Source organism: Suillus fuscotomentosus, assembly GCF_016647785.1.
Source record: "Suillus fuscotomentosus strain FC203 chromosome Unknown F5891scaffold_102, whole genome shotgun sequence".
In the NCBI taxonomy this organism is placed as follows: Eukaryota; Fungi; Basidiomycota; class Agaricomycetes; order Boletales; family Suillaceae; genus Suillus; species Suillus fuscotomentosus.
The window spans coordinates 129,830-150,749 of NW_024539614.1; the positions used below are offsets into that span (position 1 = coordinate 129,830).

The 20,920-nt window shown below is 48.9% G+C and overlaps 4 protein-coding genes across 4 annotated transcripts; all 4 read right to left on the reverse strand.

The window, feature by feature from the left end:
• Positions 1-36: 36 nt before the first annotated feature.
• Positions 37-2,532, reverse strand: F5891DRAFT_1207717 (uncharacterized protein; the record flags this gene model as incomplete). The annotated part of the gene is made up of 6 exons (XM_041369084.1): positions 37-1,111; positions 1,160-1,275; positions 1,342-1,918; positions 2,016-2,074; positions 2,186-2,371; positions 2,436-2,532. The coding sequence occupies 6 exons, from the start codon at positions 2,530-2,532 to the stop codon at positions 185-187; spliced, it is 1,962 nt and encodes a 653-aa protein (XP_041218916.1). The 3' UTR covers positions 37-184.
• A 1,894-nt stretch (positions 2,533-4,426) lies between these two features.
• F5891DRAFT_963149 (uncharacterized protein) lies at positions 4,427-5,548 on the reverse strand (the record flags this gene model as incomplete). The annotated part of the gene is made up of 4 exons (XM_041375969.1): positions 4,427-5,123; positions 5,184-5,200; positions 5,262-5,291; positions 5,354-5,548. The coding sequence occupies 4 exons, from the start codon at positions 5,546-5,548 to the stop codon at positions 4,427-4,429; spliced, it is 939 nt and encodes a 312-aa protein (XP_041218917.1).
• Positions 5,549-11,815: 6,267 nt separating this feature from the next.
• F5891DRAFT_986002 (uncharacterized protein) lies at positions 11,816-13,285 on the reverse strand (the record flags this gene model as incomplete). The annotated part of the gene is made up of 4 exons (XM_041377683.1): positions 11,816-12,285; positions 12,333-12,483; positions 12,534-13,007; positions 13,082-13,285. The coding sequence occupies 4 exons, from the start codon at positions 13,283-13,285 to the stop codon at positions 11,816-11,818; spliced, it is 1,299 nt and encodes a 432-aa protein (XP_041218918.1).
• Positions 13,286-19,513: 6,228 nt separating this feature from the next.
• Positions 19,514-20,296, reverse strand: F5891DRAFT_1196576 (uncharacterized protein; the record flags this gene model as incomplete). Its single annotated transcript, XM_041368327.1, has 3 exons — positions 19,514-19,977; positions 20,030-20,180; positions 20,231-20,296. 3 exons carry the CDS (start codon positions 20,294-20,296, stop codon positions 19,514-19,516), a joined length of 681 nt encoding a protein of 226 aa, XP_041218919.1.
• Between the last annotated feature and the right edge of the window lie 624 nt (positions 20,297-20,920).

Genomic DNA, 20,920 nt, shown 5'->3' on the forward strand with positions numbered 1-20,920 from the left:
TTACACCTACAGCAAATACACAAATGGCCGTACGTCGAAATACAGGACTGGACGGCCGAGAGTAAGACCATCGAGAACTCGTGTAAGAGCCTTCTAATGAGCTTAATGTAGAGAAAGTGTCCTTGCTTGAGTTGTCGTGTCGATATGAACATTCGGTCCGAATAGATGGCGAGCCCGAGCGGGATTATGCAGCCGAATGATACTTGCTGGGAAGCTGCGTCTGAAGTCTTCGAGGTGCGGAGGGAGGATCAGAAAAGAAAAAGTTGAACACCGAATAAACCGCCTGAGACAAGCTGTCCAAAGTGGTCTGCACAGTGGACACATCTGTTCTTGGAGTATCCCACGACTTTTGCCATGGCATTGACCGGCGCAGCCTCCTTGTCGTCCCTTTTCCGAACTCCGCAGCAAAAAAGGATGTGTACTTGTCAACGAGCTGGTAATCAAGCCCTAAGCGAACGATCGCCGCATTTCGAACGTCCTCATCCGAAGCAGGTGCGATGGGTTTGGGAAGGGGAGCCTTACACTCTACCAAGTCCTTTACGAGTTGTCGTGCAGCTAAGGTATGGAGGAGTGGAATGAGCGACCACTCGTCCTTGAATAGTTTCACCTCCGTGACAGGCACGAGATCGTCGAGAACCTCTCCCGAGCCTTTGATTTTCGCAAGCAACCGGACTTTGCGAGGAACTGAACTAAAAGTAGTGATCGCAAAGACATTGAGGCGCATTCCTGGGAATATACTTGTGATTGTGGGCGGCCCTTGCTGCATCGAAGGAGGAGGTTCTAGCTGCACAACGCTGGGCGGAAGCGGGTGGTGGTGATTCAAGGGTGAAAAATTGACAGCTGGTGGGCTCCCCGAACCATGCCAATCGACTATGACACTCTCGATCTCACGTGTCCGACCAGCATTGAGAAGCATTGCACATTTCCCTATGATATCCTCGGTTTGGATAGCAAACAGACATTTGCCTCCGCCCTCACGAGCAAGGCGCTCGCACAAATCAGATGAGACTTGTTCACCGATCCCAAGAGTAAATACCTTCAGTTGTGCATTGGCCTTGCAGCCTTTCACAGCTCTAGAGACAACCGTGAATGGGTCAGGACGTACGGAAGCCTAGTCTATCGTCAGATCGAAAAGTTATAGCCAAGTCATCACACACACATGTATGTCGCTGCCAATGAGAACAAACATGGCAGTCGGGCGGTCGCAGTTACGTGACGCAATAGCAAAATCAAGGGCCTCCGCAAGTTCTGTCCCTCCGTAATGTGCTTCCATGCCTTTGATATTCAAAATCTGTGCATGTCACTCATTAGCTAGTTGCTCTGGACAGCGACAAAACTTACCTACCGCACGACACATTTCTACCTCATTAAACAACACGCTTTTCCTCCACAGACCGTCCACTTTGCTTCTAAAGCTGAAAATATTGAAAGTCGTCTGTGGGTCTGGCAAAAGGGGAAGGAGCATTTCCAGCGTGCGCTTAACGGTTTCCATCGGGGCTCCATTCATGCTTCTGCTGCGATCGATGACGAAAATATACTCTTGTGAATCCAAGGGAGGAATTTTGAACTTTGGTACAAAGGAGAGCTGCATAGCAATGGTATTACGACCCTGTGGATCGACTTCAGCGAAACACCGAGGCTTGTCGAATCCAAGAGCATGGACTGTCAATATGAAGTCTTTGTCGAGGACCGTACTGGACGACCAAGTTACGAACATTCGTCGTTCAGACTTTTTCCCAATGCGTGACTTGTAGTGTTTGCGAGCAATCGTCGGGTGAGTAGGATTGCATATCTCCTGTATCTTTTCACTGGTTATGACGTCCACAGCGATTTTGATGAACGTATTTTCATTAGTTATAGACGCATCGAGCATAGCTGCTGAAATCTCGCCGTATCGTTCGGCAATAGCCATCGGAAGCTGTAGACGGACCTAGTCCCGTCTGCCTTCATCCAAAAGATCCATTACAAACTATTTGCTCTTCAGAAAAAGTGATCAATAACGAGAGTGCACTTACTGTCAATCTTGCTGTGACTTTCTGTCGAGCGGGAATCGAGCCAATTGAGATCGTGAATACTGCAGTAAAGTCAAAGTCAGTGCTCATCCAGTATCATCGAAATGTGCCAGTAATACTGTCGTGTGTCACCTATTCTACAAGTCCTGCAGTCCTTCCAGCATCTATTGCACTCAGGGAAGCTTGTGCGGCTTCTGACTTTTCCTTAGCGACACTGACAATAACGCGGCCATCGGCATGCTCGAGCTCAAAGGCACAAGCAGCAGCGCTCGCTGGAAGAGGGAATACATATTTGGCCCGGCTGGTAGGGCTATCTGATACGTTCTCAAACACTTGCGAGAGCACAACCCTCGCAGAGACTAGTATGAGGAAAGTGACGTGCTGATCAGTGGTTTTCGCCTGCACAGCGATCGAAATACGCACTATCGACCATCCATACTCTCACATCGACCTCTTGAAGCGGCAAATGCAGAATGCCTTGGTCCGGAGAGTGATGAATAATTCCTGCGTGTTTGCTCATACTGAAGTGTCGATATAAGGTGGAGATAAGGCCCATAGTAGATCCTTGGTCGTTTTATAATTGGAGTTTGACGCCCGGGCTTCCTGTGTTGCAACCCATCATCCTTTGGAAGCGTAAACAGGAATATCTCAGGCTGTGATATGCTGCAGTTTTGATTCCTGTGCACGAGGCGGACGAACTGCTAGCTCCAAAAACTTCTTCCAGGGAAAGTCGAGGACTGAATGAAGTATTGAATCCGATTTGATACTGCCGAATTAGATATTTCAGCGTAGCATCAATCTCAAATAGATCCGTCAGCAGGAGGACATCTCTATCCCAGAATATCCGGCCCATCCGACCCATCTCTTCATGGTCAAGTGATAGTTCATCATTCTCGTACATGCGAAGAGCCAGTCACTCTAATGTGAGACAACGACAACATATACGCAATCAGTTAAGCCACCTTTTGGTGTCACAAGTCTACAACATTTCATTAGAATCCTTGGCACTGTCGAACAAGCTCGAATTCCGAAACGCACTTCAAGAGAAACACTGCAGCTTTGTGCGATGAGCTACCCCATCAAATATTAGTTACAACGTCGGAGTTACCAATTCGGCGAGTTTGAAAGCTGCAATAGATGCTTTAGATCCGTCAAAGTGCATACTTAGACGCTCACAACATTCTCCCGCTATTGTTCGTCCCGTGGCTGACTATTTTGGCACGCCGCAGCCTAGTCGTCTGGACGATCGATACCGTCGCGGCCTTTGTGTGTCACTCCTGATCAGTCAGGTGAAAGTGCTGTTCTTAATTTCCTGCATTGTCCAATGTCATTTACAAACATGGTTTCTGTGGCACAAAGACTTACGTCTCAATGTACATACTGAGTGAGGCACGGTCAGAGTCATGCAGAACCTTGACGATCTGAACCGCAACCTGGTAGTGTTTAGAATTATCAGCCGACGTCGATTGTCAACTAGGGGAGACCTACTGGAGAAGATTCAGAAGGCGAGTTCCAGCTGCACTTGAAGATTGTCGCATAGCCGCCCACTGCAGCCGGTGTGTCTGAGTCTTTGATTATCTGATCAGTGAGATCAGGGATGCAACTAAAACAGATATTCAGCAAGACGAAAGCTACAATCCCCAAGAAAATTCGCACATAGGAGTTTTGAATACTTCTTGCAAGTTGGATGGCTACTGCTAAGGTGTGAGTCAAGCATCAAATATGTGTACCTTGGCAGTAACTGAAAATTATCTCCCACCATCTCCAAATTCTTGGCATGAGTTCTACGTGTAGAATGTGAGCGCCCTAAACACACACTTAACTCCGCTACTGATACCGAGCCTCGTCGAACACCTACCTCCATGACGGGATCGATTTCTATGCCATTCATCGATCACACGTGTTGAGTTTGAGGTCCTCTGCAGCGATCTTTGAGTCTATCAAGTGTTTGATTATGTCAAATAGGTGCGTCACAACGCGGATTCAACGCCCGTTGAGATCAGTCACAATTGAGATTGAAATATAGGAAGAATGAAAATATTGACCGTTGGCGAGTATGTGGATTACTATTTCGCGGCAGCTGATATCGAGTCAACTTTTTTCCACTAATAGTACACAGGTATCGGACAAGATTGTGCTGGCGACTGATCATCGCTCGCACATGTCAATGGCAGCCCATTCAAGAGGTGTCGTACAAGAGACTCCGATCAGAAAGGTACGAGAATCCTTCCTTGTTTTAGTACAGAACGAGAAGTTGAAAAAGCTCACACTCACATTTGGCTGTTTCACGTATTATTTCCATGATACCAGCATAGAGGTGTTCTCTTTCCATCTTCTGTTTGAGGGTACGAGCCGGAAATGTATGCTCATTACGACCTGCAGCGCGAATAGCTTGCTTGTCTTATTCTGTCATCTCAGCCCGCAAACGTAGCTGATTCTGCTTGTCCGCTCGAATATGCACATTGATGTACCTGTGCAATGTAAATGTAAGAAGCGCCGCTTGCTAGAATCCAAGGATGAGAACGGAGAACATACTCTAGACATGTCACAGTGCTCATGGGTTTGTTAAACTGCATGCCCGTGACAGCAGAGACAAATGTGAAGGGCTCGCGTTGCCTTGCCATGTCAAGGACAACAGCCGGGATGTGCAACTCAGCAGTCAATGAGTTCTTTGAGTCCTCTGCACAACTACAGCCAATGAACTTTACGAGTCCTACGGGATCTTTGGCAAGACCTTCTGAGTTATACTTTGCTCGAGCCTCACGCCACAGCTGTAGCCGCTTCGGCATAAAGGGACTTTGCGTTCTTGGGTGCCACGGAATGATCGTATTGACTTGCAACATCCCTTGAAGTTTGTCTCCAACAGCCTTGTCATTGAAATACAATCTAACAAAGTCAAGAACATCACTAGGTTCTATTGCAATGTCAACACGTGCACGTGCCATGAATGGCACATCGAATCCGATCCGGGGATTCTCGAACAGGCCACAGTCAAAGATGATAGCGACTTTGAGGAGCCCCATGAGCACCGGGTTTACACCGAACATTTGTATGAATTTGAATACCCCCGAGGAGCGTTCGACCTCATGGCATGCCGGTTTGTGGGTGGACCTATTATCGAGCCCATGTAGAGTGAGGCCCAATATGTTTAATCATAGGTAGAACTCTTACCAATTTTTCTTTTGGCACTGTACACAAGAAGGCACACAACCCTTCAGACTTCAGTGTCATTTCAGTCGGAAATCATACCTCTTTTGAGCAATACCAGACGCCCTTACACTAAAAGCATATTGCAACACTCGATTAATGGCTGAAAGAGTATTCAAATATTTGACCACCACCTTTGCGCATTTCAAAGGCTTCTCCAATTTCGTTTGACATTGCGTACATTGTACGCCGAAGTCCTTCTGGCTTGCTTTGAGAGATTTAGTGGAAGCTGCTACAGCGCGGAAGGAATCACCGCTCTCTGGATGAATCGCATGTTTGACATAAATGGTCTGTGGAGTCGAAGAGAGGTTGTTCGTGTTAGCACTCATGTTCTCACGAATGGGATGGGTGGGAGTTGAGCAAACGTTGAGCGCTACTAATAGCAGTGAGGTTTACCGGCGCAAAATGAACGGCGAATCACGAGTGTCCTACTTGGAGCTTGGCGTAACGGTGGCCCATCAGGCCTCGAGGCCTCAGGTCCTAGATAATAAAATATTAATGTTAGGCCAGCTATAACCATTTTGGATGTATCAAGCGTAGCGCTCATGAGGTGCGAGTCAAAGTGTCCGCAACAAATTCACACGATTCAGCCTTCGTTGGTTTACATAAATGTATGAGGACCCATCAATTATTTCGAACGAGGCGAGCACTTTTTTACTGTAATGTCTAACACGCTAACCACTCTCTGCTCGTCATAGATTTTTGGCTCGTTGATCATTTTATGGCAGATCGACCAGCGGTTGCAACTGGCAGTCAGGAGAGACATCATCAACACAAGAGGTGTACTAATGGGCCAGCACCTCCATTGCAAAAACGATAACAATTCATTTCACTTGCATCTTTTTTCAAAAGAGAGTACTGTGCGATCTCGGTGTGTGTCGATGCCAGATTCTTGTCTCCTCCCAGTATTGGTGATCTAAGGAGTCTGTTGGATTTCTCCCACGATATTTCTCCGTACGCTTGTGGGGATCTACAGATAGCAAACAGGACGAAGATTACTCGTTGTGCTGGGGCGCGACACTCCTGCTCAACAACTTCTGAGACAATAAGTGGATTGCAGGGAGGCAAACCGGTTATGGGTCACTTTTTGACACATGTCCTCGCTCGTGTGAAGAGAAGTGCTTTCTGCGACGTTACCCAGAAGAGCATCGAGATTGGAACAGAGTACTTGGCTGGTCCCGGTCAACACCCGACCTCCCAATCTACAGTATCGCGTCCAAATTACCGGTGTTCGCCCGATCCAAAGCGAATACAAACTTCTCGCTCATGGTACGTAGTCCCTCGGCTAGAATTCACGAACTCTAGCAATCCCACCCTGACAATGTGAGTTTGCACAACATCTCCTAATAAAGGTGACTGCTCACAATCTAGCAGGGAAACCTAACAAGAAAACAGTCATTGAGCAGCACCAGTTTTCGATTGATCGTTCCCAAAGTCGATCGCAAGGCATTGGACAGTGACAAAGATGACTGAGCGGCATGTGATATACTGCAGACATCGCCAGAACACTGCGCATATATTGTTAGGATGTAGGATTTTGCGACATTCACTGTTTGCAGAAGCTACCGTTATCGCCTCCCAATGTTGAAATATAATGTTGTTCCAGTGTACTCATGCGATGACGGACCTGATGCTAGTTGGAGTACAGGAGAGCCAAGAGCGATATTGTGTCTTGATTTCCTCCGCCTTGTTTCATTGGAACTCTCACCACTACACGAGCAACGGTAAGGTGATACATATGGGCAAAGCAGGAAGTGACATATTTCAGACTTCATCGTGCCATGCTACCACAGTATGAACATTTCTACTGAATCTGAAGGTCATTTTGCATGTGCGCAATACAATGTAATCACTCAATCAGAAAGTAAATGATTAGAGGTGCATAATAGCCCTCCATCATCGTTTCGTTTCGTCGAGGTCGAGGTGCGGTTACTTGATAAGCTACTGCATTCCACGGATTACTTTACATTCAATCCTTATCGCTCGACCTGGACAGTGAATCACAGGCAATTTCCCTTGAGACTCGCTTACGCAAGTACGTTCAATGAATGCTAAGGACTGACTAGATCTGTTAAAAACAGTTCTGGATCTCAGAGCTGATCTTTTTACGCACGTTCAACTGTATACTGCGTTGTCACGTGTGAAAAATCGACGAGATACACACTGTTTATTCGTGTCAACGAACAAAGAAAAAGACAGTGCCAATATCGCGTACAATGGAGCAACGAGCGAGTGAGAAAAAAGTCGCTGCTCGTCATTGCAGGTTCAAATGATAAAGCGATGAGTGAGAGAGCGGGAATTCGAGCGAGTATTCCATGGTTACGAAGAGAATTGTCGATGCCTGCCGGCAGGTCATGATACAATGACCATGATCAATTGGATACGCTCCGGCCGGTTCTGCCAAAGCTTCTGCTATCTGACAGCAATAATAATTCTGCTAAATCGATCAGAATCGCGCCCATGAGTATATGCAGGATGTAAAAGCTGGCAATCGTCCTACAGTACTTCTCCATCCTCAGAGATATCGTTCGAGTTGCATTTCACTTCCCACAAACAATGCGTTTCTCCTACCTCACCATTGTTGTTGCGTTGACAGCAGCCATGTTCGTCAGTGCATGTTTCAACCAGACACAAGATTGCCAAACAGATGAAAATTGCTGCAATGTCTTGGTTTGTGATGATGATACCGCGAGTCGTATTTCTCCTTTCACTTTGGTGTTATGGTTGATGGTGCAATGCCTAGCTCGGAGCCAATCAGCACAGCTGTTTTTGGACAAATTTCCGTACTACTCGAGCAATATGGATGTTTGAAGTTATCTGAAATGATCAATCGTGCATAGTCTTGCTTGTGGTCCACTAAAGCTCGAGTTTAAGAGGCTGTCGAAACGAATAACTGTTGTTGTTGAAGATTGATATCGGGAGGCCGCATGAAGATGTAATAATGCACTGCGCAACTTGAATCCTTCATCTATCGTTAGCCTCGAAGGCTAGTATTTGAATAAAGACCAATCCTTGAGGTGGTCTTTATAAGCATCTGTTGAAAGATCGCGAGGATTTTTCAACTGTACGCTAGATAATCGACGCGGCCTCACTTCAGTTAAATGTCACAAAATGTACGACGGACTTACCTATGGATCGTGTGAACTTGATGTGAACTGCGGCACACCTGAGAAAATAAGTTTTGTCGATGCACTGTGGTAGGAGCCAGCCGCTGTTCATCACTACTTACTACATAATAGTTCGGCAGTTGAACGTTGCAACGTTGAACATTAGACTTGATCAAAGGGGATCGATCCGAAACGATTTTACATAATTGGCTGACTGGTACGCCTACTCCCAGAATGGACGTCATGTAATTATGTAACACCGTCTCCAAAACGTCAAGTTGAACTTGGATCTTGGATTCTTGTCCTTGAATTATCATGCATGATTCGGTCTGCGCCAATTATTCTGATGCCGAACTCGGGTTGACCTGACGACTAGCAGGAAACTTTGCTTAGTGATCGATGCTATGAGCAAGACCAATTGACGGAAAGTTAAACCGGCCTGGGCCATCCTTAGGGTTGATACGGGGACGTAGACCCGGTAGACGGACGGCTCAAGGGGCAGGACCCTAACCCTAGCGTGGGGTTGTCCTTTTGGCGAAAGTTTCCATTAATGGTCATCCTAACCCTAGATTCATAGTGGTACCCTCCTGGTCAGCCGTCCGGTACACATTCCATCGGCTCCCCAAGGGGACCGCATGGGTGAGGGGTCCGTATTGCTGACCAACGGCCGTCGACGGCTCCCATTGGGGACCGCGCCTGTGGTGAGCAAAGGTCCGATAATACCTGAACATGTCAAATGGCACCCATTGGGGACCGTCGCACAGGGGATCTCACCCTGTAGTGAGCATAGGTATGTATGTCCTTGTTGCACAACACCCTACGGCCGTCGACGGCTCCCATTGGGGACTGCACCTGTGGTGAACCAAAGTTCTATCATACCTGAACATGTCAAACGGCACCCATTGGGGACCGTTGCACAGGGGATCTCCTTGTTGCACAACATCCTACGGCCCCCATTGGGGACCGCACCTGTGGTGAACCAAAGTTCTATCATACCTGAACATGTCAAACGGCACCCATTGGGGACCGTCGCATAGGGGATCTCACCCTATAGTGAGCATAAGTATGTCATTGTTGCATGGCCCTCATTGAGGACCGGATGATGTATCCGGCTAGGTATCAGTTGTCATCTTATGTGTGAGACGGCTCCCATTGGGGACCGGCCCTCTCATGCCTCTTAGTATACTTACATCTGTCCCTTACCAGACGGTGGATAGGGATCCAGACCTGTCCAAAGCTCTGATTGAGGACCGGATATAAGTTGGAGCCAGTGGTACGGCTCCCATTGGGGACCGGACATCTCATGAGTCTCGGTATGCTTACACCTGAACTTATAAACTTAACTTATAAACTTATAAGACATATGGTATTGTCCGACGGCTCCGGCTGAGGGCCGGACCTCTGGGGTCAGTGGTTCAGTGGTTGGTTGGTTGATGATATGCCTCATCCTATGATACGGCACCCATTGGGGACCGCACTTGCATTGACCGAGTGTATCAATCATACATGTACTTGTCAGACGGCTCCCATTGGGGACCGGTAACAGTGTTAGTATAATTGAACTAGTAATCAGCTGAGGCAATGAGAGTAGATATAATATATGTTTATGGACCGGCCTGCCAGTGGTACGGCTCCCATTGGGGACCGGTCACAGTGTTGTTGTTAGTATAATTGAACTAGTAATGATCCAACGGCTCCGGCCGAGGACCGGACCTCTGGGATAGGTGGTTGGGTAGTTGATGATATGCCTCAGCCTATGGTACGGCTCCCGTTGGGGACCGCATATATGTCATCCGTGATGATATTTGCCTGCATGATGTCACGGCTCCCATTGGGGACCGCACTTGCATTGACCGAGTGTACTAAATCATACATGTACATATCGGACGGCACCCGTTGGGGACCGCATATATGTCATCCGTGATGATATTTGCCTGCATGATGCCACGGCTCCCATTGGGGACCGGACCTCTGGGATAGGTGGTTGGGTAGTTGATGATATGCCTCAGCCTATGGTACGGCTCCCGTTGGGGACCGCATACATGTCATCCGTGATGATATTTGCCTGCATGATGTCACGGCTCCCATTGGGGACCGCACTTGCATTGACCGAGTGTACTAAATCATACATGTACATATCGGACGGCACCCGTTGGGGACCGCACATATGTCATCCGTGATGATATTTGCCTGCATGATGCCACGGCTCCCATTGGGGACCGCACTTGCATTGACCGAGTGTACTAAATCATACACGTACTTGTGAGACGTCTCGCATGGTGGACCGCACCTCGCTGGGCCTCAATGTTGCTTTTTGTGAATCAAGTGCGGTCCCCAATGGGAGCCGTCACACCAGCCAGCTGAAGCAAATATCATTAATGATCCTACTTCAAAGGTCCGGTCCTCAATCGGAGCCGTCGACAAGTACTAGTTCAAATCATAAGGAGACTTTTAAGAGATCTGGTCCACCATGCGAGACGTCTCACAAGTACGTGTATGATTTAGTACACTCGGTCAATGCAAGTGCGGTCCCCAATGGGTGCCGTCCGATATGTACATGTATGATTTAGTACACTCGGTCAATGCAAGTGCGGTCCCCAATGGGAGCCGTGACATCACCCAGGCAAATATCATCACGGATGACATATGTGCGGTCCCCAATGGGTGCCGTCCGATATGTACAGGCGTAATGTAATACACTCGGTCAATGCAAGTGCGGTCCCCAATGGGAGCCGTGACATCATGCAGGCAAATATCATCACGGATGACATATATGCGGTCCCCAATGGGTGCCGTCCGATATGTACAGGCATAATGTAATACACTCGGTCAATGCAAGTGCGGTCCCCAATGGGAGCCGTAACATCACCCAGGCAAATATCATCACGGATGACATGTATGCGGTCCCCAACGGGAGCCGTACCATAGGCTGAGGCATATTGTCAACTAATCAACTACCTACCCCAGAGGTCCGGTCCTCAGCCGGAGCCGTTGGATCATTACTAGTTCGATTATACTAACAACACTGTTCACAACACTGTTACCGGTCCCCAATGGGAGCCATACCACTGGCAGGCCGGTCCATACACATATATTATATCTACTCTCATTGAGTGGTCCGGTCCTCTGTCGGCGCCTTCCTCCGATCATCCGTGTACTGATCCCTTCCCAGATGTAAGGTCCGGTCCCCAATGGGAGCCGTCTGACAAGGCCAATAGAAATCCTTCCCGTTACACATGCAAGCCGCGCACTCGAAGTAAATAAGTCATCCGGAGACCTCGACCGTACAACATCAATCATGGGTTTAACATCCTTTGAGAGACCCGGCTCACACAGAAATTCTTATCAACCCAATACATAATGGCCACATGCTATTCCATGTGTACCAACTACAGTAAACTACAGTAATAAAACTAAGTAACTACATGTACAAGTACAAACTACAATCATGATGTTTTGAATTATACATTAAAAAAGTAAGTATCCTGTTTAGCGGCGGCGGCGGCGGCGCTTGGTAACCTGCCCATCAATCTCCTCCACCTCCTTCCTCATAGTGGCGCAGGCCATCTCTATCATCTGCAAGATGTTGGAGAGGCCTGACACCCGACCGGCCAAGTATGCCTCCTCCTCGCCGTCCTCGCTCTCGCTCTCTTCCTCCTCGACGGCGGCGATCTTCCGCTTGGTGCACGTCCGGAGCTCGACGTAGGCGTTGTTTACGCACCGGGGGCCTGGCACCGCCCGTGGTTGTGCCGGTGCGACGGCGGCTGGCTCGCTGGACTTAGTTTGTGTCCTGGCGGCCTGGCCTGGCGCTTGCGTGGCCTTTGAGCAGGCCCGAACGGGACGGGAAGTCGAAGCAACCGGCTTCGGCCTAGGTTTAGGCTTGGGAGCCGGCGCTGGTGGTGGTGGGGTTGAAGGGGGAGGTGGGGGTGCCGCGATCTTTTTCTTCCCCTTGTCTGATTCTATTAGTTAGTGCTTATTGTATCAGACGGACGAGGTAAACACTTACCTCTGACATGGGAGCACTTCACCTTCCCACGGCGGCACTCGTAGCACGACACGCCCGTGGAGGCGACGTGGCATGTGCGGGCCACTTTCTTGCAGTTGGCACAAGGCACCTCGTGGATGGCCTTCTCGGCGCTTATGCGCGGCGTCCGTTTCTGCAGGCGGAGGGTTAGAATATCAGCCGCTGAGAACACATATCACTTACCTTGGGTCCCACCCGTTCATGAGTCTCCTCCTCCTCCTCCTCCTCCTCCTCCTCCTCCTCCTCCTCCTCCTCCTCCTCCTCCTCCTCCTCCTCCTCCTCCTCCTCCTCCTCCTCCTCCTCCTCCTGCCGGGCCTCCTGCTCCTGATCGGCGCTTTCTTCTCTCTCACCTGTGGCGGGCCCGAGTTCCATTGAGGTCGCGGTGGGAGTAGCGGTGGTGGGAGCAGTGGTGGTGGTGGCGGGAGCGGGAGCAGTGGTGGTGGTGGTGGCGGGAGCGGGAGCAGTGGCGGTGGTGGAGGTGGTTGAGGTTTCCGCCGTCTCCTTTGAGGTGAGCTCGGCATCCTTGAAGGCGGTCACCTGGCTTTGGAACGCCGCGCGAAGGAGGTAACCTTTCTGCCAGTCTCGCCTTGCGGAGACTGGCAGATCGATAACAACCTTGTTGTCCCGCGCAAGCGTCAAGCGGTTCGCCAGCTGATCCTAAGTACATAAGTTACATAAGTAGTTCGTTAGTTAAGTAAAAACAGACAAAGGAAAGAAAAAACAACACGCACCTTAAGATCGGAGAGGTTCTTGCACCACTCCTCCTTCTCCGGAATGTGGTCCTCGTCGTGTTGGGAGGGAGCTGACTGGAGCATGTGGGTGAGACGAGCGTTCAGCTCGGCCGCCTCAGCTCTCAGAGCAATGGTTTCCTCGCTCTCGGCCGGCGGAGGAGGAAGGAGGTCTAAGAGATCCAAACCGTCGATTTGGTCGGACATGGTAATCTAGACAGTACTATAGAGTTATAGAGTTAGAGTTAACAAAGTTTGAGTTAACAAAATTGAGTTGGAGAGAAAAGATGCAAGTCAAGATCAGGACACAATATATAGGGAACCCCAATTCGCGGTCACCTGACTTTTACAATACATTTACAAGTCGCGTGTCGGTGGACGCCCCACATTCTAAGCATATTTTGTTATATGGGATATGGTTAGACCATGGTTATGGCTAGCTCAATGTGAGCAATTTCGAACATTTTTAGCATTTCTCAAAATGTGCAAAACAAGGGGGGTCCATTTTGCACATTTTGAGAAATGTCAAAAATGTGCAAAACCAAGGAGCTCCATTTTGCACATTTTGAGAAATGTCAAAAATGTGCAAAACCAAGGAGCTCCATTTTGCACATTTTGAGAAATGTCAAAAATGTGCAAAACCAAGGGGGTCCATTTTGCACATTTTGAGAAATGTCAAAAATGTGCAAAACCAAGGAGCTCCATTTTGCACATTTTGAGAAATGTCAAAAATGTGCAAAACCAAGGGGGTCCATTTTGCACATTTTGAGAAATGTCAAAAATGTGCAAAACCAAGGAGCTCCATTTTGCACATTTTGAGAAATGTCAAAAATGTGCGAAACCAGGGGGGTCCATTTTGCACATTTTGAGAAATGTCAAAAATGTGCGAAACCAAGGAGCTCCATTTTGCACATTTTGAGAAATGTCAAAAATGTGCAAAACCAAGGAGCTCCATTTTGCACATTTTGAGAAATGTCAAAAATGTGCGAAACCAGGTAGGTCCATTTTGCACATTTCTGGCATTCCTATCTATCTGTTTCCCGGTTTACACCCCTGTAGCCGTCCCTGTCCCTGCTACTAACCATATATGGGGAGTCCCTGCTCGAAAAAGGAAATCCCTGCCCCTATTCCGGTTTACAGGGAGTCCCTGCTGAGTGCGAAAATGTATGACGTAAAAGAGTCCCTGCTGCGCTTGTTTTGCCCATATCTCCGTCAGATCACGACATAAAGACATTCCGCGACCACAGCCACGTTCGCACAAATTCGTGCTACGACTTACATCACGACGTCCTTATAAGGAAAGTTCCCACCCCTATCCATCCTGCCAGATCAGCGCAATCAAACAAGTAAATATACCCGACACCATAGCAATAAAATCGCAAAAATCAAGCAAAATAAAGACAAGTCAATACGAGATCCTGACCTTGGCCTGCGTGACCGAAATCAAGCAACAACGCAGCAATTAAATAAGAAAAATGATACAATAGCAAAAATCAAGCAAAAATCAAGCAAAATGAAGTCAAATACAAACAACATTCTGACCTCCACCAACGCATCGACCAAGACAAGCGCCACCCCAGCAATGACTAGAATCAAGCAAAGATACAACAAGATCCCGACCTAGTCATAGTACGATGAAGTCAAGATCCTGCCATCGCTATAAGCAAAAAAACGCGAAATAAAGCAAAGTCAAGGCAACATCAAACAAATCCGATGCATCATCTGCATACCTGATCCTTGAGCAAATGAAGCATCCGCATACAATAAGTATAATCCGCTCACCTTTCCGCACTTCAAATCAAGCGAATTCATATCCAAATATACCAACCGCATGATCATAATCAAATCAAGGAAATACAACCAAGACAAATTCAAGTCCCCCCCACCCCCCACCCATGTTAGCTTGCCGTTAGGTGTCTCGTTAGTTTAGGTTTCGGTGTCTCGTTAGTTTAGGCTTCGGTGTCTCGTTAGCTTCGCTTAGGATAAGGAACGTATTCTCTCGGTGTCTCGTCGTCTCGTCGTCTCAGTTAATGCTTAGGATCAGGAACATATTCATATTCTCTCGGTGTCTCAATTCTCACTCACATACAGTAATATGACCAACATCCCCCCACCAGACTACAACTCAAAGTCAAGCAAAATCAACAAAATCCCCCCAATACCAATACACTCTCGCTCCACTCCCCAGCAACAAAATCATCAAAAATCTCAAAAATAAAGCAAAACCAAGTCAAGTCAAAACCAAATTCTGACCTACCGCAACGCATCACCCAAGACAAGCACCGCCCCAGCAACAACAAAATTCCGTCCTCAGCCAAGACCACCATAGCAACGCCCCACCAATAAAAGCGCAAAAACGTACAACAATCAAGCAAAATCAACTCAAGTCAAAACCAAATTCCGACCTCAGCCAACACGTCACCCCAGACAAATACCACCCGCAACAATCAAGCAAATAAAAACTTTGTTCCCCGCCACATCCACTACAGCAATAATCAAGCAAATCAATACTCTGTTCTCCGCCAATCCACCCATCCACTGCAGCCACCAATGCGCAAAATATAACAAAAATCAAGCAAAATGAAGTCAAGTCAAAACCAAATTCTGACCTCGCAGACGCATCTCCGCAGACCATCAAACAGCCAAAATATCAAGCAACATCACCGCAATAAAACCACAAAAATCAAGCAAAACAAAGTCAAGTCCAAACAAGATTTCAACCTCTCGCCCAAGACTACTGCAGCAAAAAATAAAGCGACTCGCACCCCAACATGTCAATTCAACACAAGGCTCTGTCCTCATCCAAAGTATCACCCCAGACAAAGACACCGCCCCCGCCACAAATACAATAGCGCAAAAATCAAGCAAAAATCATATACAAATTCCGACCTCGACCAAAGCGTCACCCCAGACTATGATAGCAATAACGCAGCGGAATCAAGGAAACACACCAAGCTACGAATCAAGCCCATCCCACCCGCCCACCGGTTAGAGCTAGGCTTCAGCTTAGGATAAAAACGTATTGTCTCGTTGTCTCGGTTCTCGGCAATACTCAATACTACGCGCCAGACCAAGACAGAAAGACAAGCAAAAATCAAGGAAAAGACTACGATCTCATACCGCCCCAGCAACAAAATCGCAAAAATCAAGCACACTCAAATTCAAGTCAGCACAACATTCCGACCACAAAGACGCATCACCCCATACAAGCAAGACTACTACAGCAATATAACAGCCAAAATATGCCCGCACCGCAGCCATACAAACACAAAAAAATCACAAATATCAAGCAATATCAAGCCAAGTCATCTCAAGGTTCTGTCCTCGCCCGACCCATAAGAAATAAATCATAAGCCATCCATCAAGGAAAGTCAAGCAATAATCAAGTCAAATCACAACCAAAGTCATATTACGATAGCAATCATCCAGTCAAAATCAAGCAATACACAAGCGACTCAACACACAAAATTCCAGCCTTTTTCACTCATTTCGCCCATATCTCGCTCATATTACATAATCAAAACGTCGCACCACAACAGCCACATTCCCCTCGACATCATCTATCATTTAGTTAGGTTAGTTAGGGTTAGTTAGGGTTGATACGGGGACGTAGACCCGGTAGACGGACGGCTCAAGGGGCAGGACCCTAACCCTAGCGTGGGGTTGTCCTTTAGGCGAAAGTTTCCATTAATGGTCATCCTAACCCTAGATTCATAGTGGTACCCTCCTGGTCAGCCGTCCGGTACACATTCCATCGGCTCCCAAAGGGGACCGCATGGGTGAGGGGTCCGTATTGCTGACCAACGGCCGTCGACGGCTCCCATTGGGGACCGCGCCTGTGGTGGGCAAAGGTCCGATAATACCTGAACATGTCAAACGGTACCCATTGGGGACCGTCGCACAGGGGATCTCACCCTGTAGTGAGCATAGGTATGTATGTCCTTGTTGCACAACACCCTACGGCCGTCGACGGCTCCCATTGGGGACCGCACCTGTGGTGAACCAAAGTTCTATCATACCTGAACATGTCAAACGGCACCCATTGGGGACCGTCGCATAGGGGATCTCACCCTATAGTGAGCATAAGTATGTCATTGTTGCATGGCCCTCATTGAGGACCGGATGATGTATCCGGCTAGGTATCAGTTGTCATCTTATGTGTGAGACGGCTCCCATTGGGGACCGGCCCTCTCATGCCTCTTAGTATACTTACATCTGTCCCTTACCAGACGGTGGATAGGGATCCGGACCTGTCCAAAGCTCTGATTGAGGACCGGATATAAGTTGGAGCCAGTGGTACGGCTCCCATTGGGGACCGGACATCTCATGAGTCTCGGTATGCTTACACCTGAACTTATAAACTTAACTTATAAACTTATAAGACATATGGTGTTGTCCGACGGCTCCGGCTGAGGGCCGGACCTCTGGGGTCAGTGGTTCAGTGGTTGGTTGGTTGATGATATGCCTCATCCTATGATACGGCACCCATTGGGGACCGCACTTGCATTGACCGAGTGTATCAATCATACATGTACTTGTCAGACGGCTCCCATTGGGGACCGGTAACAGTGTTAGTATAATTGAACTAGTAATCAGCTGAGGCAATGAGAGTAGATATAATATATGTTTATGGACCGGCCTGCCAGTGGTACGGCTCCCATTGGGGACCGGTCACAGTGTTGTTGTTAGTATAATTGAACTAGTAATGATCCAACGGCTCCGGCTGAGGACCGGACCTCTGGGATAGGTGGTTGGGTAGTTGATGATATGCCTCAGCCTATGGTACGGCTCCTGTTGGGGACCGCATATATGTCATCCGTGATGATATTTGCCTGCATGATGCCACGGCTCCCATTGGGGACCGGACCTCTGGGATAGGTGGTTGGGTAGTTGATGATATGCCTCAGCCTATGGTACGGCTCCCGTTGGGGACCGCATACATGTCATCCGTGATGATATTTGCCTGGGTGATGTCACGGCTCCCATTGGGGACCGCACTTGCATTGACCGAGTGTACTAAATCATACATGTACATATCGGACAGCACCCGTTGGGGACCGCATATATGTCATCCGTGATGATATTTGCCTGCATGATGCCACGGCTCCCATTGGGGACCGCACTTGCATTGACCGAGTGTAATAAATCATACACGTACTTGTGAGACGTCTCGCATGGTGGACCGCACCTCGCTGGGCCTCAATGTTGCTTTTTGTGAATCAAGTGCGGTCCCCAATGGGAGCCGTCACACCAGCCAGCTGAAGCAAATATCATTAATGATCCTACTTCAAAGGTCCGGTCCTCAATCGGAGCCGTCGACAAGTACTAGTTCATATCATAAGGAGACTTTTAAGAGATCTGGTCCACCATGCGAGACGTCTCACAAGTACGTGTATGATTTAGTACACTCGGTCAATGCAAGTGCGGTCCCCAATGGGAGCCGTGACATCATGCAGGCAAATATCATCACGGATGACATATGTGCGGTCCCCAATGGGTGCCGTCCGATATGTACAGGCATAATGTAATACACTCGGTCAATGCAAGTGCGGTCCCCAATGGGAGCCGTGACATCACCCAGGCAAATATCATCACGGATGACATATGTGCGGTCCCCAACGGGTGCCGTCCGATATGTACAGGCATAATGTAATACACTCGGTCAATGCAAGTGCGGTCCCCAATGGGAGCCGTGACATCATGCAGGCAAATATCATCACGGATGACATATATGCGGTCCCCAACGGGTGCCGTCCGATATATACAGGCATAATGTAATACACTCGGTCAATGCAAGTGCGGTCCCCAATGGGAGCCGTGACATCACCCAGGCAAATATCATCACGGATGACATATATGCGGTCCCCAACGGGTGCCGTACCATAGGCTGAGGCATATCGTCAACTTATCAACTACCTACCCCAGAGGTCCGGTCCTCAGCCGGAGCCGTTGGATCATTACTAGTTCAATTATACTAACAACACTGTTACCGGTCCCCAATGGGAGCCGTACCACTGGCAGGCCGGTCCATACACATATATTATATCTACTCTCATTGAGTGGTCCGGTCCTCTGTCGGCGCCTTCCTCCGATCATCCGTGTACTGATCCCTTCCCAGATGTAAGGTCCGGTCCCCAATGGGAGCCGTCTGACAAGGCCAATAGAAATCCTTCCCGTTACACATGCAAGCCGCGCACTCGAAGTAAATAAGTCATCCGGAGACCTCGACCGTACCACATCAATCATGGGTTTAACATCCTTTGAGAGACCCGGCTCACACAGAAATTCTTATCAACCCAATACATAATGGCCACATGCTATTCCATGTGTACCAACTACAGTAAACTACAGTAATAAAACTAAGTAACTACATGTACAAGTACAAACTACAATCATGATGTTTTGAATTATACATTAAAAAAGTAAGTATCCTGTTTAGCGGCGGCGGCGGCGGCGCTTTGTAACCTGCCCATCAATCTCCTCCACCTCCTTCCTCATAGTGGCGCAGGCCATCTCTATCATCTGCAAGATGTTGGAGAGGCCCGACACCCGACCGGCCAAGTATGCCTCCTCCTCGCCGTCCTCGCTCTCGCTCTCTTCCTCCTCGACGGCGGCGATCTTCCGCTTGGTGCACGTCCGGAGCTCGACGTAGGCGTTGTTTACGCACCGGGGGCCTGGCACCGCCCGTGGTTGTGCCGGTGCGACGGCGGCTGGCTCGCTGGACTTAGTTTGTGTCCTGGCGGCCTGGCCTGGCACTTGCGTGGCCTTTGAGCAGGCCCGGACGGGACGGGAAGTCGAAGCAACCGGCTTCGGCCTAGGTTTAGGCTTGGGAGCCGGCGCTGGTGGTGGTGGAGGTGGAAGTGGAGGTGAGGGTGCCGCGGTCTTTTTGTTTCCTTTGACTGATTCTATAGTTAGTGCTTATTGTACCAGACGGACGAAGGAAACACTTACCTCCGACATGGGAGCACTTCACCTTCCCACGGCGGCACTCGTAGCACGACTCGCCCGTGGAGGCGACGTGGCATGTGCGGGCCACTTTCTTGCAGTTGGCACAACGCACCTCGTGGATGGCCATCTCGGCGCTTATGCGCGGCGTCCGTTTCTGCAGGCGGAGGGTTAGAATGTCAGCCGCTGAGAACCCATATCACTTACCTTGGGTTCCACCCGTTCATCAGTTATGAGCACCTTCAGGTTCCGGACCAGCCAAAAAAACGGCATTCCTAGGTTTTCCCACGGTCCCATTTCAATAGCCAGACGATTTTCAAAACCTGGCCTTCCGGGACGGCCGCCGTGCGGCCCCCCAACATGGCTTCCAGAAGGGTGAATTTCAAAACCTGGCCTTCCGGGACGGCCGCCGTGCGGCCCCCAACATGGCTTCCCCAAAAGATGAAACCCCACAATCTCAAAACATACCATGGCCCTCTCAGTCAGATGGCCGCCGTGCAGCCCCCAACATGGCTCCCCCAAAATATGAAAATATACCATGGCACTCTCAGACGGCTGCCGTGCGGCCCCCAACATGGCTCCCCCAAAATATGAAAATGTACCCCATCCCCATCCCCCACAATCTGAAAATATACCATGGCACTCTCAGATGGCCGCCGTGCGGCCCCCAACATGGCTCCCCCCCAAAATATGAAAATTTACCCCGTCCCCGCCCCCACATTCTGAAAATATACCCGCTCTCAACATGGCTCCCAAAAATATGAAAATATACCATGGCACTCTCAGACGGCCGCCGTGCAGCTCCCAACATGGCTCCCCAAAATATGCATGCCCTTTTATATCAACATCCCCCCCCCCCCCTTGACAATGCCGCCACCACTGTTTGACCATGCACGC